The 21,287-nt window shown below is 44.1% G+C and overlaps 1 protein-coding gene across 1 annotated transcript in view; it reads left to right on the top strand.

Annotated features, from left to right (window-relative positions):
• Positions 1–21,287, top strand: part of LOC147444343 (PIN domain-like family protein) — a 131,657-nt gene that overhangs the window by 9,448 nt on the left and 100,922 nt on the right. The window contains exons 2-4 of the mRNA XM_086526987.1: positions 4,235–4,300; positions 4,428–4,533; positions 4,903–4,945. Coding sequence (XP_086383113.1) covers positions 4,235–4,300; positions 4,428–4,533; positions 4,903–4,945 — 215 coding nt within the window. The remainder of the gene's footprint in view (positions 1–4,234; positions 4,301–4,427; positions 4,534–4,902; positions 4,946–21,287) is intronic.

Genomic DNA, 21,287 nt, shown 5'->3' with positions numbered 1-21,287 from the left:
GTCTCGAGAGCTAGCAGACTAAGGAGATCAGAGGTCATGGTATGCCAGTGTGACTAGGTGGCTTCAGACTTATGGTTACTCTATGGACAGATTGCCTCCTTCACAGTATGATCCAGATGCACCACGCCAGGTCCTCTCACACACTGAGAGGAACACAGTCATCAGGTATGAGCTCATACAGAGATACATAGAGCAGACCTGGATTACACCTTCGCGACCACTGGCCACGAAGATGGCATACTACAGAGACCACTTCCTCACGCTCACTGAGGATGGGTTCATATAGCGGCCTAGATACATGGACATATATCTACCGCATGGCACGAGGGTGGCCATTGGACAGCTCAGAGTATCATCACATCAGCTTGAGATAGAGAGTGGCAGAGCAGCCCGCATCCCACGAGAGGCCAGGCTATGCAGATTGTGTAGACGGGAGGTAGAGTGTGAGAGCCACTTCCTGTGTAGATGTCCCCACTATGCTGAGATCAGATCACGCTACCCCATCCTGTTTGATAGACCGAGAGTTTCACTACAGTCAGTGATGACATCATTGGATTAGAGGCTGCTGGGGAGACTCTTGATAGAGATGCACGAGCATAGAGAGCGAGCCCTTGAGATGGGGGAGGGTAGAGCTGAGGACAGACAGACAGCTCACGGACTACTTCCAGGCTCTAGCACCTACACAGACGCAGCCACAGCCACCCACATACCAGGGGATGACTCTAGCACGAGCGGAGGAGGCCAGAGCTAGACGGAGACCACGGCTACCAGGATATCGCTCTCGAGCATCCCAGAGAGATAGGAGAGAGGTTTAGGCCATCAGGGCACGACATGCAGCCCACATTCAGAGCAGAGCAGAGCAGACGCTTGACCTAGCTCACATAGCTAGACTCATCACATCAGGCTCGCGGATGTATCAGATACTATACCCTACCCTCACCACTGGCTGGAGCCGACTCAGCCACATACACCCTACACCCTCCTCCCTCCTATCACAGTTCTATATTCTATCATGTATACCGGATGTTTTGTTATTACCCGGTCACACTACATTTTGTACACCGGATGCTTTGTTATTACCCGGTCACACACCCCATTGTATATACCGGATGTTCGATTATTACCCGGTCACACCCCACATTTTTGTTGCTTTACACGCACATAGGATATCCAGCTGATATATACTTTGTACATTGATTTGTCTCATAGGCCAGTTCTCTTTGGCCTTTTGAAGACGTAAATAAAATCTTTCTTTCTTTCTTTCTCTCTCTCTCTCTCTCTCTCTCTCTCTCTCTCTCTCTCTCTCTCTCTCTCTCTCTCTCTCTCACGCTTCCGCACATGTGCACTCTCACATGGTATCAGTAGCTTCAGGCTCTGCCTATTCTGAGGCGCTACACCGCATTAGGTTCTTCTCCCAAGGGTTGGATCAGCTAGCATTTTTGCAACTGGAGCCAAATTTGCCAGCATTTTACATTAGCCAAGCAAGCGCAGAAACGGGAGCCATTTCTGTCGCGGAGAACCTCACCTCAACCTGCGTTTTTTGCAAGAAACATCAGATCTGCTGATTTCCCTGCTAGCGCTACCATTTCTGGACATCTTTGTCGCGGAAAACCCCTCCAGATCCATTTGCGTTTTTGACCTTCATCTGCGTTTTTGGGTTTTCAGCCCATTTTTGGCGGTTGTATTGGTCACTTTGTGTCGTTGACACCTTCCACAAGTTGCTGGGCACCTAGGGTAGCCATCAAGCCTTTGTTTTTCAGCAAACAGAAGGTTTTTGGTGCCAAAAAGTGCAACAAAAGTGAGCTGCAAATTGACCTGCGTTTTTGCAGCAGGAGGGCAGCGCTCAGCTTCTGGACCCCAGATCTTGCCACCACCTACCCGGCCTTGGCATCTGGTGCCTTGCCGGCGAAGTTCCTCTTCAAATCTACAAATTTCAGCCATCACACCTTGCTGTTTTCTGTGTTTTCAGCCACTTGGGGGTTGTGCCGGGTTACTAGCGTCCCATACCATCCTATGGAGGAGTGGAGTAGACTGGTCAGGCTAGGCTATTGTGGGTCGTGGCCCTATGTGCTCTAACGGTTTTGTGCATATCACCATGCCATGTTAAAGTGCATGAAGTGGATCTTTTACGAATGTTAGGGCTCCTCAAGGATTCGTCCTGCACATATGACATGACACAAGCCAACCATGCGCTTGAAGCAACATAAGGGATAGACATCTGACTCACCTTCGAGCCATAGAGCCTAATTGGCTCACCCCCGAGCTTGGGAGCGTGCAGCTGGTCCGGCTTACTGCCTCACCTCAAGAATCCCATAGCACCGGCCCTCGACCTAGCTTGGGTGTCTGGTCTAGCATTGCCAAGGGTGTAGTCCAAGTATGGGATCACACAAGATAGCTCACAAATGAGCCCAGGGCCCTATTTGTACGATTTCTTAACCACCCTTCTTGACCTCCCTTCAACTAAGGGTGTGTTCACATGCTGAGCCAGGGCGTGTTCACAGTGTCTGAACACTGCTCAAGCACTCATCCTGATGTCTAGGGACGTGGCGTGGCACCTCATGCACATTGAAGCATTCCTTGCCATAGTTTTTTTGAGACGTGTCTGATTGGGCAACCTCACTTCCAGGTGCGTCCGTGTGAAGTTGGAGTGAGATTGCTGATTTCGGACGTGGGCAGGGCCACTTTGATGATGTGGCAATTTTTCCCCCAAAGTCACATTTGCCCGTAAATTCGCCTCCACGAGAGCGTTCTAGAGTCTGCCGCGCTACATTTTCTGCACACCCATGGCCCGATTGAGGCCATTGTGGGCTTGAGCCCGTGAGCCCTACCCACACACTCTCTCCCGCGGTTTACCATCATCACCTACGCTCTCCTTTTACCCGTGGGCTGCTCTTGAGGTTTAGCTAGATTCTACATTTTCTGTGATGTTTTAATGCATTATGTGGCTTTGGGCTGCTCTCTAGAGTCTAGTGTTTTAAATTTAATTGCTATTTGTTATGATATATATATATATATATACACTCTAATTTTTTAGTGCCGTATGGTATTCCACGTATGGAATCTTCGGGGGGTCTGAATCGGGCTTATATCGGGCTATACCTGCCGGAGTGAGGCGCACGGTTGACGTATGGAAAAACTATGTTCCTTGCATGGTTGGACTTAAAGTATAGCCTAGGCAAGCCAACCCCCCTCGAGGCCATGAAGATGACATAAAGGGGACTCTTGTTAAAAAAAAAGGAAAACTGTGGAAAAATGATAAAACTGGCCAGATAAGAAACCGTAATGAAAGTCTAGGGTGTCCAGCCCTAGGGTAACATGGCTGGGCCCATTTGGCCAACCCTGATAGATAGGATCCTATCTAAACTCTGACAAGAGCAGCTTCCTTGTTTGAAAATTACTATCAATGATTCCTTGTACGGCTTTTTATTTTGAAATATATCGAAGTAGAGGCGATCTCCTCATTTCATGTCAAATCTTATCCTAGGAACTAAGATATTGCACTTATTCCTTGTGTGTTGGTTGCTCTTAGGATTAGTAGTTTAGGAATTCAAGACTTCGCACTTTTATCTTACGTCTTGTTGCTGATGATTTTTACATTGAGCCTTTGTAAAATGAGATAAATCTTGTAGAAGTGAGCTCTTCTAATTCATCTCAAATGTTACGTGTGGTTGGTCGTTTTTTCTTTTCATTTTGAGTCCTTCAATCTAGTTCAGAATATCTATGAGATCAAATCCGAAAATCAGAGAGGGGAGGACTGCTAGAGAGTCCTCCAATGCAGATTTTTAGGCCTCCCGAAATTAGGCACCTGAACTTGCCGTGCAGCTAGAAAAGAGCAACACATTCTTACTGTAGATTGCTGTACAAAAAGGTGACCAGACCGGACAAACAAACTAGCCATGCAGTGCCCTACTTAAAATGAAACAGCAGGAAATGACATACAAGTATGGTCAAATGCAAGAGTGGTTATGGTCATTATTGCATGATGGAGAATCGGAAAGTGGTTATCTTTTCTTCTTGTATCTATTTTCTGCTCGCAATACGGTTGAATGCACATTAGTTTTATGTTTGTTATACATTGCCGAAGCTTGATGTTAGTCATTGTCATTTCATCATTACTTTATGCTGATCTTATAGAGAATATGCATATTGAAATGTTTCGAATTCTGTTTTCTTGATTGACTAGTTCAATAGCTTGTCTGTGGGAATTAACTGCTTTCATTGTGCGATCTTGTAGGCATAAGCAAGATGTTTTAAATGCTGTGAAGAAGGATTCAGGGAAGGAAAAGCTACCTAGAAACGTGTGAGGCTATAACTTGAGTCTTGAAGGAGCCTATGGCTCATGTTCTTTCTTGCTTATATGAACACTTCTTTGCAGAAGCTACATTACTGGGATTTTGATCCGTGGTCACTGTTTGGAATTTTTGCAGACCAAATGTATCCTCGGCCTTGTTTTTCAAGTATAACACTGCGCTTGGCCCTCCTTATCAAGTGCTTGTGGACACCAATTTCATCAATTTCTCAATTCAAAACAAGGTTCAACATCAGTTTTATTGTTTCTCTTGTCATTCTTTCTCAGTACTAACATTGGGAGTCTCTCAAGAGAGCTCTTGAAAAAGGTTGACAGTCTTCAAAATGCTGTGTCAGCTCGTTAATGAAAGTGGCATTCAGTCTTGTAATTCTTATGTATGTATTTTTTAATTCATGGCAAGGATGTAGCTTTTGCATATTGATTTCAAAGAAGCTCTGTACTAATCAGCATCACGTGCTCAGGACTACATACCTTGGATTTTGAGTGCATTGTAGTGATAATGCCATGCTTCAACTCATTATTTACTTGTGCACTTAATGGTTCTGAAGGCTGATATGAGTTCTGAAAGCTTTTGTGTGTCTATTTAATTGCAGTTGGACTTGGAGAAAGCGATGATGGATTGTTTGTATGCAAAATGTAAGTTCTACTTTGAAATATGGGTAACCTTCTAATGCTTGTACATGTATTCCTAATTTTCTTATTAAAAAGAGAATTTCATCCAGCAAGTCTTTGTCAAAAAGATTTTGTTTTTCCCTGCTGCTATTATCATTTTACAGCTGTTGAAGGACTGGTACTCTGGCAGCCTAATTTCATTGTTTGGCTGATAAGAGCTCTGGATGGTGACACACACACATACTACAGACACACGCGCACATAGACATACATATATCTATATCTATAATCTATATATAAAATAGAGAGGGTATGTATATGTATAGATAATATATATACTTATATGTATATATACATGTATGCATAAGTATATATACTACATACACATATATACCTCTCCCTAGATCTCTCTCTCTCTCTCTCTCTCTCTCACACACACACACACACACACACACACACACACACACACACACACACACTCTCTCTCTCTCTCTCTTAAGTACTGATACAACGAAAGCTCTATACCTCTTCACTAGGCCGGATCAGCTTACAACACTCTCTCACCTTCTTAAAGCCTGATATGATTAGAAACACTGCACCAAGTTAATAGGGGATCTTTTACCCCATTACAAAGCTAGTTGCCACCCACTAATTGGTTCTCCCCATGGGAGTGGACCCTTGAATGGGCGCATAGTGGAATAAACCCTAACTTAAGTGGGCCCGTGAACGGGTGCATAATAAAGGACGTGATTTTATTCACCTCCACTCAAGGCCCTGATTACAAATAAAAATTCAGTAGAAAGTCTATTTAAACATGTGTATACATAGCGATTCACAGAGTTTGGGACCCTTTCTGATAAAAATAAAGGTATAAAAAATTCCCCGCTTAGGCAATCCACTAAATCCCCATGGAAAAAGGCCCTTCACTAGGGTGCTCGACTCCTGAGCCTTGCTTAGCCAAAGCTTCACACTCTCAGAAATCTCATTCAACGATTGACTTTCAGCATTGGCATCAGGCAATTGATTGACCGAGTGAGTCAAAAGTGACTGGAACAGACGGCCAAACGTTGCCTCATACGGAGTTCTACCAATGGCAGAGGAATAAGAATCATTCAAAATTGCTTGGACTAATGGAAGATGGAGCTCCCAATGTAACAAACTTGGACACTCCAAGTCAAGAATCAATCGCGACAGCACCAAATAACCACTTTAAACAATTCACAGATCACAATAGATTTGCACTGGCCCGGCGGAGTTCCGTGCCTAGAGATATTGGCCCCAAAGACTGACGCCCCTTTCGATATTTCTTTTTGTATTAATCAATTCAAAGTACAAGAGAGTGGCTCGGGATTCACTCTCAGACTCTGCGTCTAGATGCTCTGAGAAGTGAATGCCTAAACCACTCACTTAAAGTTACAAGGGATGCCCAAAAGCAGAGCCCCAAAAGCTTGAAAGCAAAAGCCTCAAAGAAAAAGCTCTTTTTCCTCTCTCACAGAGAGCTTCTGAAAGCAAAAGCAAATTCTCTCTCTCTCTCTCTCTCTCTCTCTCTCTCTCTCTCTCTCTCTCTCTCTCTCTCTCTCTCTCTCTCTCAATGAGAACAACAAAAAGCAATTATGCTTTTCTGGCCAAAAGCTGAGATTTGCGTCGCTCAAAAATACCCCAAATTTTTTTTTTTTGACCTCCGCGATTTTCGGAAATTAGGGTTTGTGGCAGAAATTAGGGTTTGCAGTATTTTTAGGGTTTCTGGCAGAAATAAGGGTTTCTGCTGTCCGCCACGTCATCACTTTGTGACATACCCCCCTCTTGAAAGCATTGTAATCCACCGCGATTACGCCTGCAAAACCGATAGAAGCCTTAAACCGTCTTAGCAGACACTGACTGTTAGTACCTATGTACTAGGGACACACATCTAGCACATGTATCAAATCGATAGTCACATCACACGACATCACAGGACATCACCAGACATCACATGACATTCAACATTCATTCGGATCTTAGACCATGATTTATCGGCAATGTAGCTAGCAATCACATCTAGGTCCAATCGGGACCTCATCGATGTCCTATTGACTAACCCCAATTGCAACCATGTCTATTCGAGATCAAGTAGACCAAAATGCTGCAGTCATTTCGTCTATGAGTTCCTGCACTCACAAGAAGTCAAGAACAAGTCAGTATCATAATCAGGAATTCCATTTCATAAAGTTATCCAGCAGAATACTGTTAGCTCTTAGTATCCCTGAAGCTCAAAGAGACATCAGTGACTTTAGTATCAAAATCAAGGCATCTGTTGACAAAGGAGCGGAGTAACTCCCCTCTTGTGCATCCCACTGCACTAGATCTTCGGCCAAGCTGAATTTCTGGGTTCCGTTTGGAGTAGACTATGCTAAACCAAAACATCGAGGTAAAGTTTCACAATCCGAGGAGTATCTGCTAGGTCCTCCTCCTCCATCCACTTCGCATCAAATGCAGGAAAGTTCTTGAACTTAACCAAGAACCGCCTTCGGACTTTACCTTTCTTCGTATCTGTATGTGCCAAAATCTGTTCAGGAACAAGGGTCTCCTTGTTTTCTTCCACTGCGGGTTGCTTATCAGGCTCCCCATCATCAGGCACATCACCCTTAACAGGTTTCAAGAGACTCACATGCAATGCATTGTGAATCCTCCAAGTATCTGGCTGTTTCAATCGGAAGGAGACATCATTTATCTTTTCAGTAATTTGGAAAGGTCCGTAGTATCGCATACTAAGCTTTGGAAAAAGCCTCTCCTTTCCCTTTTTCTTTCTTAGGCGTGCCTTCTCAAAACGTAAGAGCACCCAATCATCCTCCTTCAGTTTCAAGTCGCGACGATGGCGATCCGTTGCCTTTTTCTGTCGTTCTTGATACTTCTGCAAAGTCTCGCGAACCTTGGCAAAAGCCGTATCCAAATCTCGTGAATACTCATCCGCTTCAAATATCTAATCTTTCGTGCTCAGGAAGGATGGAACCTTTGCAGCACTTTCAACAATCTCAAATGGCGTCTTCCCCGTCGAAGAGTGTATCTTGTTATTGTAGGCAAATTCCACCAAAGGTAAGTTCTTTTCCCATTGAGTCTTCTGATCCGAGATACAAGACTTCAATAAATCTAAAACCACTGAATTGGCAATCTCAGATTGCCTGTCAGTCTGCAAGTGGAACGACGAGAACTGCAACCGCGTGCCAATGTTCTCCCAAATTGCCTTCCAAAACAAACTCATAAATCTGGAGTCTCTGTCGGAGACAATCGTCTCAGACGTACCATGTAATCGGAAAATCATCGTGATCGTTCTGTGCTCTCGGGAGATCAAAATTGAAATCCCTTCAATATTTTCCGAGGGGCGGGTGGGTATGGGTAAAGGCTGTAACTATTCCTGTGCCTTATGCCTGTCAAACTTGACCTTTTGGCATACTGCCCACAAACTCTTCCATATCCTTTTTGAGTCTCGGCGAAAAGAAGTATCTCTCTACCCCTTCATAGTGGTAGCAATGCCGCGGTGACCCGTAAAAGGTGGACAGTGGCATTCGGTAATAACCTTTTCCCGCAACGGCTGTGTAACGCACAACATAGTCTTTCTCATCAAGTAGCCTTCCCGAAGGGAGTATCCAACTACTGTCTCCCCATCCCGTATCTGTGTGAAAATATCTGCAAAATTTGTATCTATGGCATATTGATCGACCATATCCTCGAAGCTCCTATGATGTATCGCGGAAATAGCCAGAACCAACGGCTTCCGAGACGAAGCATCTGCCACCAGATTCTTCTGTCCCTGCACATGGACAATCTGGAAGTGAAACTGTGACAAGATGTTCGCCCACCGCATCTGCTTTTCCAAAAACTGCGTCTGTGGCAAGAAGTAGCGCAAACTCTGATGGTTTGTAAAGACAGTAAAATCCGCTCCGAGTAGGTAATGCCGCCACTGAGTAAGAGCATGGATAACCACCAAAAGCTCTTTCTCATAAATCTGTGCTGTCATCTCCGGCCTAGAGAACAATCGGCTCTCGTAAGCAATGACATGGCCTTCTTGCATCAAGACCGCACCCAGACTACGACCATAAGCATCACAAAATACTTCAAATGACTTCTGCAAGTCCGGCAAAGTCAAATCTGGTCTTGTAGTCAATTTCTCTTTCAATGTCTGAAAGGCAGTCACCTCTGTGGATCCCCACGAGAAAGGGACTCCTTTCTGTATCAAGATATGCAAAGGGGAAGCAACCTCTGCAAACTTTCGTATGAATTGCCTGTAGTACGAACACAGTCCCAAGAAGCTTCCAACTTCATGGACATTCTTCAAATCGGGCCAATCACCGATAGTCTCTATCTTGGCCGGGTCCATTTGCACTCCTGTTGCTGAGACAAAGTGTCCCAAAAAAAATGTATCTCTCAAGCATATGATCTCTGTGTTCTGCTTCATTCTTGGAGAAAACAATGATATCATCAAAGAAAGTGCCAACAAATAGCCTGTACTCTCGAAAAATCTTGTCCATCATCCGGTTAAATGTCGCAGGAGCATTGGTTAATCCAAAAGGCATCACCAAAAACTCAAATAACCCAAAAAGTCGTTCGAAAAGCTGTCTTGTAGACGTCTCCCGGCGCTATCCTGATATGATGATATCCACTCTTCAATCAATCCTGCTAAAGCACGAGGATCCCTGTAACTTGTCGAGTATATCATCGATCCTAGGGATCGGAAATCTGTTCTTGATGGTGATTTTGTTGAGAGCTCTATAATCGATGCACATTCTCCAAGATCAGTCTTTCTACAAATCCAACAACAGTGGAGAGCAATACGGTGAAGTACTATGCTGAACAAGACCCTTTTCCAAGAGGTCTTTCACTCGGTTCATAATTTTTTCATTCTGTACTCGGCTCACATGGGTGGCCGTTTTCGGTGGCGTGCTTCCAGGTATCAGATCAATGGTTTGATCTTCAGGCCCTCTGAAAAGCAATCGTCATGAGTGTGGCAGAAAATCTTGGCGTTCTTTTGATCAGGTCAAAACATATTCAACCTTTATCCATCGTTCAGTTCTCTCCCAAAAGAATGAGTAAGAAACCGAAGTTCATCAAGTACAATCTCTAAGCCCTTCATTTATTAAAGTCGCTTTCTCGCCCGGTAGTCAACCACGGCGTAGTTCTTGTGGTACCAAGGGATCCTGAGTAGAACGTCACTCGCGTGCCCTGAACACCCCTGTGATTGCAAAAGAAGTTTGCCAATGCTCGGTGTAATGGCAACATCCCATCCGGGTGCCAGTCGAACTACCTCCGCCTGTGGCGTCAGTCTGTCGAGCGTAATTCCAAATCGAGCCGCCAATTCCAAGTGAAAAGAAGTTGGCCTTGGCTCCTTCAAAAGAGCTTCCTGATCCTTCACTTTGCCCCAAAAGCGGCAAAGTTTGTACTTCCATTCATTAGATTCGGTGCAGGTCCCACGCCATGTGTTACCAGTTCTGCTTTTCTATCTGCCTTTTCTGCCACGTTCCTCAGTTGCTCTCGAACTCTCAGGCCTATCGTCGTCTTTATCATTCTGTTCTTTCTGTGCCTTTTTAGGGCACTTCACGGAGGTATGTCCATGTTTCCCGCATCCAAAGCACTTCCCCTCTCTAATAAAGGGAGCTCGCTCCTCAGGAGTAAGCTTGGGTCGTGCATCCTTTTTCTCTGGGTTGCTTTTTTTCTTTCTAATTTCATTCCCAGAAGTCTGTTCGGCTCGTTGTGTCATGGCCTCATCTGTGGGGTGGTCAGACTGCCAGAGTGAATGGCAAAGCCCCGCTTCGCATGACTCATCAACTCCTGACTAGAAGCTGACTTTTGTTCCAAGCAGTGATCTCGGATCTCTGTAGGTAGACCCAAGGTAAACCGCTCAATCTGTTCTCTGAACGAGATCTTCTTGAATGAAGAGGTGGGTAGAAAAGAGCTCGAGAATCTTTCACAGTAAGCATTGATTGTATCTTTCTTGGTCACCCGAAGATGGTTCCAAGCAGCTCGTATATCTAGTTCATATTCTTGCGTCAACCAAGAAGAAATAAAAAGCTTCTTAAATTCAGCCATTTAACTAGCGCAGTCTTGTTTAAAAGAAGCATGGACCACCAAGTACGAGCATTCCCCTTAAAGTAAGAGGCAGCTCTCCGAATCTTGGAGTGCTCTGAATAGCGTCCTCCCGCGAAAGCGATGTCAAATTGCTGTATAAAAGACAAAGCCTTTGAAGCATTTGAGTATCCTGAAAAAGTATCAAACTTGATCGAGTGGCCACCTTCCTTAAACTCTCGGACTTTCTTGCTTTTATCTTCGAGAATATCTTCGAGAAAGTCATATTGGTTAGCTTTGTAAAAATTCTTCTTGTTCGCATAAAAGTTTCTGTCATCAGAATCTGAGCTGTCTGTAGACGAGTCCTCAGTAGAACTGTCAGTCTCTGGGCGAGATGTAGCCTTCTTTGTCTTTTTCTTGCCCTTTCCGAAGCTTTGTTTCTTGCTTCGCTTTTTACCTTTTTTGTCTTCTTCACTCGAATCTGAAGAGCTAGAAGAACTGTAAGATGAAGAAGAAGAAGAAGAAGAACTGGGTACTCCTTCAAATCGAACACGCTTCTTCCGTTTCTTTGCCTTGTCAAAAGTCGACTGATGACCCAAATATCCCGGGAAGTCAGTGCTTTTCTTTTGGTTTTTGCTGTGCTTTTTGGCTTTCTTTTGTGCGTCAAAAAGCTGAGCAATCCGTGCATCAACCACCTCTTCTAATTCCTTCTCTGAATATTTCTTGTGAGCAGAAGGTTTCTTGAGAAGTGGGTGTAGTGGTTTTCTACCACTGCTCATGCACTTCTTGAAAAGAAGTCTCGCTCATATATTTTGCAAATTTTGGGTCCTTCACAAAATTGAGCATTATCTTCGTTGCATCGCCGATCAACTGGCGACGCTCCATCTCTCGCCGCTCCGCCTGAGTAGGTCGAGGCGGGCGATACTCTCTGTCGGAATCTTCGTTGTGATCCTTGCCCGCATCTCCAGATGCAGAGGGAGTCGACTGATCCTTGCGTGAAGCCATAGGTGCCGCGGAAAAAAATTTGGGAATCGGATTTCTCGTAGAAGAGAAATTGGCCGTGCTCTGATACCACTGTAACAAACTTGGACACTCCAAGTCAAGAATCAATCGCGACAGCACCAAATAACCACTTCAAACAATTCACAGATCACAATAGATTTGCACTGGCCCCGCGGAGTTCCGTGCCTAGAGATATTGGCCCCAAAGATTGGCGCCCCTTTCAAGATTTCTTTTTGTATTAATCAATTCAAAGTACAAGAGAGTGGCTTGGGATTCACTCTCAGACTCTGCGTCCAGATGCTCTGAGAAGTGAATGCCCAAACCACTTATTTAAAGTTACAAGGGATGCCCAAAAGCAAAGCCCCAAAAGCTTGAAAGCAAAAGCTCTTTTCCCTCTCTCACAGAGAGCTTCTGAAAGCAAAAGCAAATTCTCTCTCTCTCTCTCTCTCTCAATGAGAACAACAAAAAGCAATTATGCTTTTCTGGCCTGAGATTTGCGTCTCTCAAAAAGCTGATTTTCCGGAAATTAGGGTTTGTGGCAGAAATTAGGGTTTGCAAGATTTTTAGGGTTTTTGGCAGAAATTAGGGTTTTTGCTGTGCGCCACGTCATCACTTTGTGACACCCAATGAGCATGTTGGTCATGCACATATGACTATAAAACATCAAAAGCCAACTAATTGTAAATGTTTGTTTGACCATCTGAGTGTGGATGAAAAGCGGATGAAAAATTTAACTTTGTGCCAAAATTTTCAAAGAGAAGTCACCAAAAATTTGACGTGAACTTAACATCCCTATTTGAAACGATGGACTTTGGCAAACCACAGAGGGGGTACCAATGCTTAATGAACAACCGTGCTACATCTTGTGCAGTGATTGTGGCCTTACAAGGAATCAACATGCAAAATTTGCTGAAACGGTCAACAATTTGTGCCAAAATTTTCAAAGAGAGCTCACCAAAAATTTGACGTGAACTTAACATCCCTATCTGAAACGATGGACTTTGGCAAACCACAGAGGGGGTACCAATGCTTAATGAACAACCGTGCTACATCTTGTGCAGTGATTGTGGCCTTACAAGGAATCAACATGCAAAATTTGCTGAAACGGTCAACAATTGTCAAACATTGAGTATTCCTTGAATGCAAACTAGGTGGAAGGTTAGTCACAAAATCCATAGAAATGTCCTGAAAAGGCTTGTCGAGGATAGGCAGCGGTAACAAGAGGTCTTACTGCTTACCCCGAGAAGCTTTTACTTTTTGACAAATGGTGCACTGTGTGACGTATTGAAACGCATCTTTTTGCATTTTAGGCGAATAAAAGAATCTTTCTATTTTTTCCAAAGTGGTGTTCATTCCCTTATGCCCACGCGTGAGAGAGTCATGACTCATGAGCATCGTGCAATATGGCTGTCCTGAGAGAGTGCAACACACATAAACGGTGACGAAAATACAACAAACCTTTACGAATGAGATAGTTGTTGGTGCCTTGGAAAGCAATAGCTTGCAACCATTGCGTACCAAACTCGGAATCTGCATACTGATTCTTGATGCTATCGAAAGAGACACCCTCAATAGAAACTCTGGATCTTGACTCAAGAGCTAGGATTTGTCCTTTGCGACTTAACGCATGTGCAACAGGGTTAGCTTTACCAGGCACATACTCAATCAAATCACCAAATTGCTCAATAAATTGTAACCACTGTGCTTGGCGATCACTTCAATATGCACTAGACATAGACTGTAGCCACTTGAGGGCTTGATGATCTGTGCGAACTGTGAACCCTTACCATACAGAAAATGCTTCCAATGCTTGAGAGAGTGAATAACAGACATAATTTCTTTGTCATAAACTAAATAATTCTTTTCGGCACTATTTAACTTCCGACTTAGAAATGCAATTGGACGGCCATGCTGCTGAAGCATAGCACCTATGGCGACATTGCTAGCATTCGTCCATACCTCAAAGGGGTCGTCCCAAGAGGCAAGGATGAGACACGATGCTTCTGTCACCTCAACCTTGAGAGCTGGAAAAGCCTCAACGATCGCTTTGGGCAAAACAACGCGCTGTCGGCGAGTTTTTACCCCTTTCAAAACATCAGTCATGACTCACGGTCTCAGACCCAAGACCTCACACACCTTCAAAGATGGTGAGAGCTAGCGGGGTATGAGAGTAGATTGAGAGGAGGAAGGAGTAGTCTTACGAGAAAGATGTACATCTCCTCACATAATCACTCATATTAGCATAGCTTAGCTTAGTAATTAGCATGGTAGAGGAGATGAACATGCATTGAAGCTTGGCTCTTGGTTGGATTTGCATCACAAAGCCAAGAATTGTTGGTGTAGGCCTCCCTTCTCACAAGCTTGGAGTAGGTGATAAGCTTTTCATTAAAGCTTGAGAAGGAGAGAGAGAGTCTTCTTACTCCACACATGGACTAGTGTGAGTGTGTATGCAATAATGCCTCGAGAAAATCAGCCCCCTCTCTCTCTTGGTCGACCCCTCTTGCTATTTGCTCATGCTCACATCCTATTGAACTTCTCCAGGTTTAGCCAATGGAATTTCAAGAGCATAAGTGATAGCCTTCTGACATGTGTATCCCTTTCCCTTTTGTGAGAGCTTTAGGTAATCAATTAATGCAACTAAACTCTCATTGAACCCCTTTGTCTCTTGGCCAATAGGAATCAGGTAAGCCATTGGGCTGTTGAATGCTCATTGGACCCCTTGGGAGATTGTCCAATAGTCTTCTAGAGAGCTTAATTCCTATTGGTTCTTTTATTAAGTGTTTTTAAATTAATTAAACTAGATTTACTCTAGCTTAATCTCATGGGTCCCACCTCCATGGCCATCCAATAGGATTTGAGTACACCTTGTGGGTATCTGGCCTAGGGAGTTGACATCTGTCCCTCTTTCCCCTTGTGTAAAGGAAGCTTGTGTGTTTGTTTCTCTCTCATCCCCTACTTCCAGGGCTCGCCCCCTCCTAAGTAGGACTCTTTGAAGTCTTCTTGGCGCACACACTAAGCATCCATTTTCCTAGTGATTGACCTTTGGACACAACCTTTGAATTTTGGAACCTTAGCATTTTGGAAGTCTTAATGGGCTGAACCTCAGAGTCTTTTAAGCCCATTGTTGCACATTGCTCTTTTGCAGATGGCCCCCCTCTTGGATCCCTATTTTCCCTCCTTTGGATCCCTACTGTGGCCGGTTTGCCAGCTTAACCAATATTCTAGCTTTTTCTCTCCTGGCACTTCTCCATATTAAATGATCAGTTTAACACGAGAAAATCATTTAGGAGAATTAGATATTAGTTATTATGACATTACTTGCCTTTTGCCGTTGTTGTGAGATAGAGATGGCATCCTTAATCTTTTGGAAAGATTCTTGTAGGTCTCGGCTATACTCATCTGCAGCGAAATCTTCCCGTGTACCTTAAGTAGCAGGGGACTTTTTGATCTTTCCTCAATCACCTCAAAACGTGCTTTTCCCGTGGAAGTATGTACAGTGTTATTGTAGGCATACTTCACTAAGGTAAGTACTTAACCCATTTTGACCTTTGATCTACTTCCGATACATAGGCTTTTAGTAGATCAAGAATTGTTAGGTTAGCTATTTCACTTTGGCCATCCGTTTGCGGGTGATAGGCCGAAGAGAAATTTAGCCTTGTCCCTAAATTCTCAAAGAGACCCTTCCAGAAATTACTGGTCATTCTAGGATCTCTATTCGACACTATGGACATTGGCAAGCCATGATACTTGAAGATTTGTGAAATGAAGAGGGTTGTCATTTGATGGGCTTTGATAGTCTTTTTGATAGGTATAAAATGAGCTTGTTTATTGAATCTGTCTACTATCGTCCATATCCCCGTATTCCCATGGATAGACTTAGGCAATCCAAAGATAAAATCCATGGATATGTGGGGGAGCAGGAGAGAGAGCCCACTTGCTACTCTATGCAATGAGAGTGAAGGAGAAGAGGAGAGTGGCGCAGAAGAAGCTCACGCAGAGAGAAAACGTGAGAGAGAGAGAGCTCGTAGAAGTTTTTGGGAAAAGTCACAATTTTTCTTTTGGGCTTGACCTTTGAGTATATGAGTAAGTGACTAGGGGGCCATTCACACTTGGGCCCCCTCACTTATAAGTCTTTTAACTTATAAGTTAATAAGTACAAAGCACTTAGGCCTTTATTCCCTAACAACCTCCCACCTAAAGGCAATGTACCTTGGGAGATCAAAGAATCAACTAACTATGATACATCAGCTGATCATGCACTTACTCATCCAACACCCATCATCTGTCGGCAATATGCAAACCGCTCTGCTGGAAGACTCTTGGTCAAAAGATCTGCAGGATTGTCATCTGTGTGCACCTTGACAAGTGTAATGCTCTTGTCATCAAGCACACTCCTGATAAAATGATACTTCACCTCTATGTGCTTTGTCTTGGCATGAAAAACAGGATTCCTTGCAAGCATAATAGCACTCTGACTATCACAGTGTAGCACAGGAACCGGTGACTTAATGCCAAGCTCTTCTACCAAACGCATGAGCCACAAAGCTTCTTTGCATGCCTCAGTGGCAGCCACATACTCAGCCTCAGTGGTAGACAAAGCAACACATTTTTGCAGTCTAGAAATCCAAGAAACTGCACCTCCTGTGAATGTAAACACATATCCAGAGGTAGACTTCCTGCAATCTGGATGTCCAGCAAAATCTGCATCTGTAAAGCCATGCACAGATGTCTCACTCTTCCCAAAACAAATGCACAAGTCTTTAGTGCCTTTCAAGTATCTCAAGATACACTTCACTGCTTCCCAATGCTTTTTGCCAGGATTGCTCATGTACCTGCTTACCACTCCCACCGCAAATGCAATGTCCGGACGTGTAGCAACCATAGCATACATCAAACTGCCAACGGCTGATGCATAAGGAATCTTGGCCATTTCAGCCCGCATATCATCTGTGTTTGGGCAGTCATGTGCAGTCAGTTTTACATATGGAGGCAGCGGAGTACCAAGTGCCTTTCCCCCATCCATATGAAAACGATGTAGCACCTTATTAACATAATCTCGTTGAGATAGATACAGACGCCTGTTAGGTCTATCTCGAGAGATACGCATGCCCAAAATATGATTAGCATCACAAAGATCCTTAATGTCAAAGCGATTCTTTAAGCTTTGCTGTAATGCATCCAACTCCGTGACGTTTTTACCCGCAATAAGCATGTCATCAACATACAAAATCAGCAATAGAAGAGATCCATCACTTGCCGTGTTGATATACAAACAGTGATCAGAATTACTTCTTTTGTATCCTTGAGACCTCATGAATGTATCAAACTTGTGATACCATGCACGGGGAGACTGTTTCAAACCATACAAGCTCTTCAAGAGTCTACATACTTTCTTCTCTTGCCCCTTTGACACAAAACCTTCTGGCTGCATCATATAGATCATCTCAAGCAAATCGCCATGCAAAAACGCTGTTTTGACATCCATTTGCTTTAACTCCATATCTTCAGAAGCAACCAGGCCTAAAACAAGACGTAATGTGGCAAGCTTTACAACAGGAGAAAAAATCTCATCAAAATCCACACCATGCTTTTGCTTGTACCCTTTAGCAACCAAACGTGCCTTGTACTTAGAAGAAGCATCAGATGTGACCTTGGTCTTGTAAACCCATTTACATGGCAGAGCCTTATGCCCTTTAGGCAAATCAACCAAGTCCCATGTATGGTTTTTCTCCAAAGACTGCATTTCCGAAACCATTGCTTTGAACCATTTCTTACTGTCTTCCCGTTGCATAGCCTCTTTATAGCAAGACGGCTCACCACAATCAGTAAGCATGACATAGTCCAAAGACGGTTCATATCTATCGGGGGGCCTTGTCACCCGAGTAGACCTACGCACCCAATGATCCATAACAGGTGGATTTTCAGCCTGTAAACCATCAAAAACAGCAGGCTGTTCAGCCGGTTGCATCGCAACAACGGGCGGTCTAGGAGCATCAACCTGTTCCCCTACCTGTGGTGCATCAATGGCAACTTGTTGGGGCTGATTTTCAGCACCATTTTCAGCATGTAAAGGCTGCTGAACATTGGGCCTTCTTGGCTGTCCATATGTAACATCTTCACGAAAAACAACCCGGCGCACTTCCTCGACCTTTGTGGGCTGTTTGTGCATGCAATTCTCATTGAAGATGACATCATTGCTGCGTATGATTTTCCGTAATGCGGGATCCCATAATCTATACCCCATTTCACCATCCTCACCATATCCTAGGAAAATGCATTTATGAGACTTTGGTTCTAGTTTGGTGCGCAGTTCACTCCGGATGTGAACATAGGCCTCACAACCAAACACTCTTAAATGTGCATATGAGGGTGGCTTGCCAGACCACACCTCCTCAGGCACCTTTCCACCCAAAGCCTTGCTAGGTGAGCGATTAATCAAGTGAATAGCTGTTTGCACAGCTTCTGCCCAAAAACCATGAGGTAATGCAGCATGTGACAGCATACTCCGGACTTTCTCTTGGATAGTCCGGTTCAACCTCTCTGCAACTCCATTCTGAGAGGGATTAAAAGGAGCCGTGAGCTCTCTTTTAATACCTTTAGTAGCACAAAAGTCAATAAATGCTTTTGATACATACTCCCTCCCATTGTCTAAGCGCAAAGACCTAAGCTTCTTGTCAGTTTGATTCTCAACAAACGCAAGAAACTTCTTGAAAGTATCCGAAACATCGCTTTTAGCACGTATTGGATACACCCACACCTTACGTGTAGCATCATCGATAAACGAGACAAAATATTTCTTTCCCCCTAAGGACAACTGTGGCATTTCACATACATCGGAATGCACTAAGTCTAACCTGTCAGACTTCAAAGAAAGAGACCTTTTGTGCGGTGTTTGACTGTGCTTACCATAAATACAGTGCTCACAATGAGAAAAATCAGCATACCTCAAACACGACAAATAGCCAAAACGAGACAGAGTTTCCATTCCTCTTTTACTCATGTGTCCCAACCGGCCATGCCACAAAGAAACACTTGGCTGCTCGGTTACGGCGACAAGATGGTCACGCACACTAGATACATGCAAAGGATACAAAGTGTCGGATTTACAATCCTTGGCTACAATCCGGGCCCCTTTACAAATTTTCCACTTGCTATCACCAAAAGTGGTGTGATAGCCTGCATCATCTAGCTGCCCTGTACTAATCAAACTCTTCTTGAGTTGTGGCACATGGCGCACTTTGTGCAAAACAAAAGTCATACCATCAGCAAAGGAAAATTGGACACTGCCAATACCTGCAATGTCACATGCATAGTTGTCTCCCAAATAAACAGTGCCCTGCACCTCACCTGAGTACTGTGTAAACCAATCCCTATGAGGTGTTACATGAAAGGAGGCACCTGAATCAAGAATCCAAGTATGCATGTCCACATCAGAACCCATAGCAAGGGTATGTGCATCCACAGAAGAGGCATTGAGTACATCAGTGCTGCTGTCACTGTCACAACTACTAGCAACATTGATTTCCTCAATCAACACAGTGCTCTTCTTGGCATTTCCCTTGTCCTTTGCATCAGTTTCAGCACCCTTGTTCTTCTCTTTCTTCCACTCATAGCATTCCCGTTTATAATGCCCTTTCTTTCCACAATGATGACACACAACATCTTTCCTACGAGATTTGCTGCGTGCCCTGTCCTTACTGTCAGATTTCTCCCTCTGTTGAGACCTGCCTCTCAAGTGCAATGCTTTAGAAGACCCACCTATGGTGTTCTTCCTGTTCATCTCTTCCATCAAGAGAGAACTCTCTACATCTGCATACTTAAGTGACGCACTTGAGTTACTAAGAGCTGTCCGGAATACATCCCAACTCTCGGGCAATGTGCATAGCAGAAAAGTAGCTTTGAACTCCTCATCAATCGTGAATTTCAGCTCTGTCAGTTGGCTGAAAATAGAATTGAATTCATTGAGGTGCACTGACATGTGCGTGCCCTCCTTCATGCGGAGATCCATAAGCTTTTAAGCCAATACACTTTACTGGCAGCACTCTGCTGTGCATACAACTCGTCTAAACGCTTCCACATGCCCCATGCTGTCTGCTCATTCTCTACATTGAAGAGTAAATTGTCAGACACCGAAAGCATGATCGTGGAGCGAGCCAACTCGTCCACTTCTTCCCATTCTTCAACCTCCATATCAACCGGTTTCACACCCTGTAACTTAATAGGTTTCGCCTGTTTCTTCTGCAACATCACATTATAACATTGCTTCTTCCATATAGCAAAGTTATGGGCCCCTTCAAGTTTGCGAATGTGCAACAAATTGCCACTTTCACTGCTAGAAGCCATTCTGAGTGATTGCAAACACTGAAACCCTGTTTTGCCGACCTAAACACGCCCAAATGTGCGCAATCGGGCAAAAAACAGCTTGCTGTTACAGAAAAACAGCGAGCAAATTTCACGCGAAATCACCCCAAAACGGCGTACATTCGCTGCCAAACCCTTACCAAAGGTTTCCACAAGGTGTATACTTCATTTGCTTGCTGAAATTCCCTGTTTTGGGGCAAAAATCAGACCTGTAAACACCTGTTTTGCTGAATTTTCAGAACCTCGTTGGTGGAAACACCTGTAAGATTGACCTGTGAGACTTGCCCTAATGAAATTGCATCAAATTGACCCCGAAATTGGTCAATTTCAGCAGAAATAGGCTGCTGTTCGCCAGTTTTTGAAACCCTAATTTTGGGGAAACTGTCACCGGAGGTCGATTCTACACGGTGAGAGGATCCCTTCGCGACAGAGTTGATCGAAAACGGTTGAATATCCTTCCCGCAGCGAGCAAGAACAGAATTCTGATCTGTGTTGCGAAATTGGCTCTCTTGGAAACCCTAAAGCTCTGATACCATGTGTGGGGGAGCAGGAGAGAGAGCCCACTTGCTACTCTATGCAATGAGAGTGAAGGAGAAGAGGAGAGTGGCGCAGAAGAAGCTCACGCAGAGAGAAAACGTGAGAGAGAGAGAGCTCGTAGAAGTTTTTGGGAAAAGTCACGATTTTTCTTTTGGGCTTGACCTTTGAGTATATGAGTAAGTGACGAGGGGGCCATTCACACTTGGGCCCCCTCACTTATAAGTCTTTTAACTTATAAGTTAATAAGTACAAGGCACTTAGGCCTTTATTCCCTAACAGGATATGCTCTCCCATGGTGAATTAGGGATTGGCAAAGGTTGAAGCAATCAAGGTTGCTTCCCTCTATCAAACTTCGTCTTTTGGCATACCACACATTTAGAAACACTCTTGTATGTTTGCTTTCATGGTAGGCCAATAGAAATATGTTTCA

This window comes from Adiantum capillus-veneris, chromosome 13 (assembly GCF_014529385.1).
Source record: "Adiantum capillus-veneris isolate H3 chromosome 13, ASM1452938v2, whole genome shotgun sequence".
Lineage (NCBI taxonomy): Eukaryota > Viridiplantae > Streptophyta > Polypodiopsida > Polypodiales > Pteridaceae > Adiantum > Adiantum capillus-veneris.
This window is presented reverse-complemented; position numbering and strand designations above follow the sequence as displayed.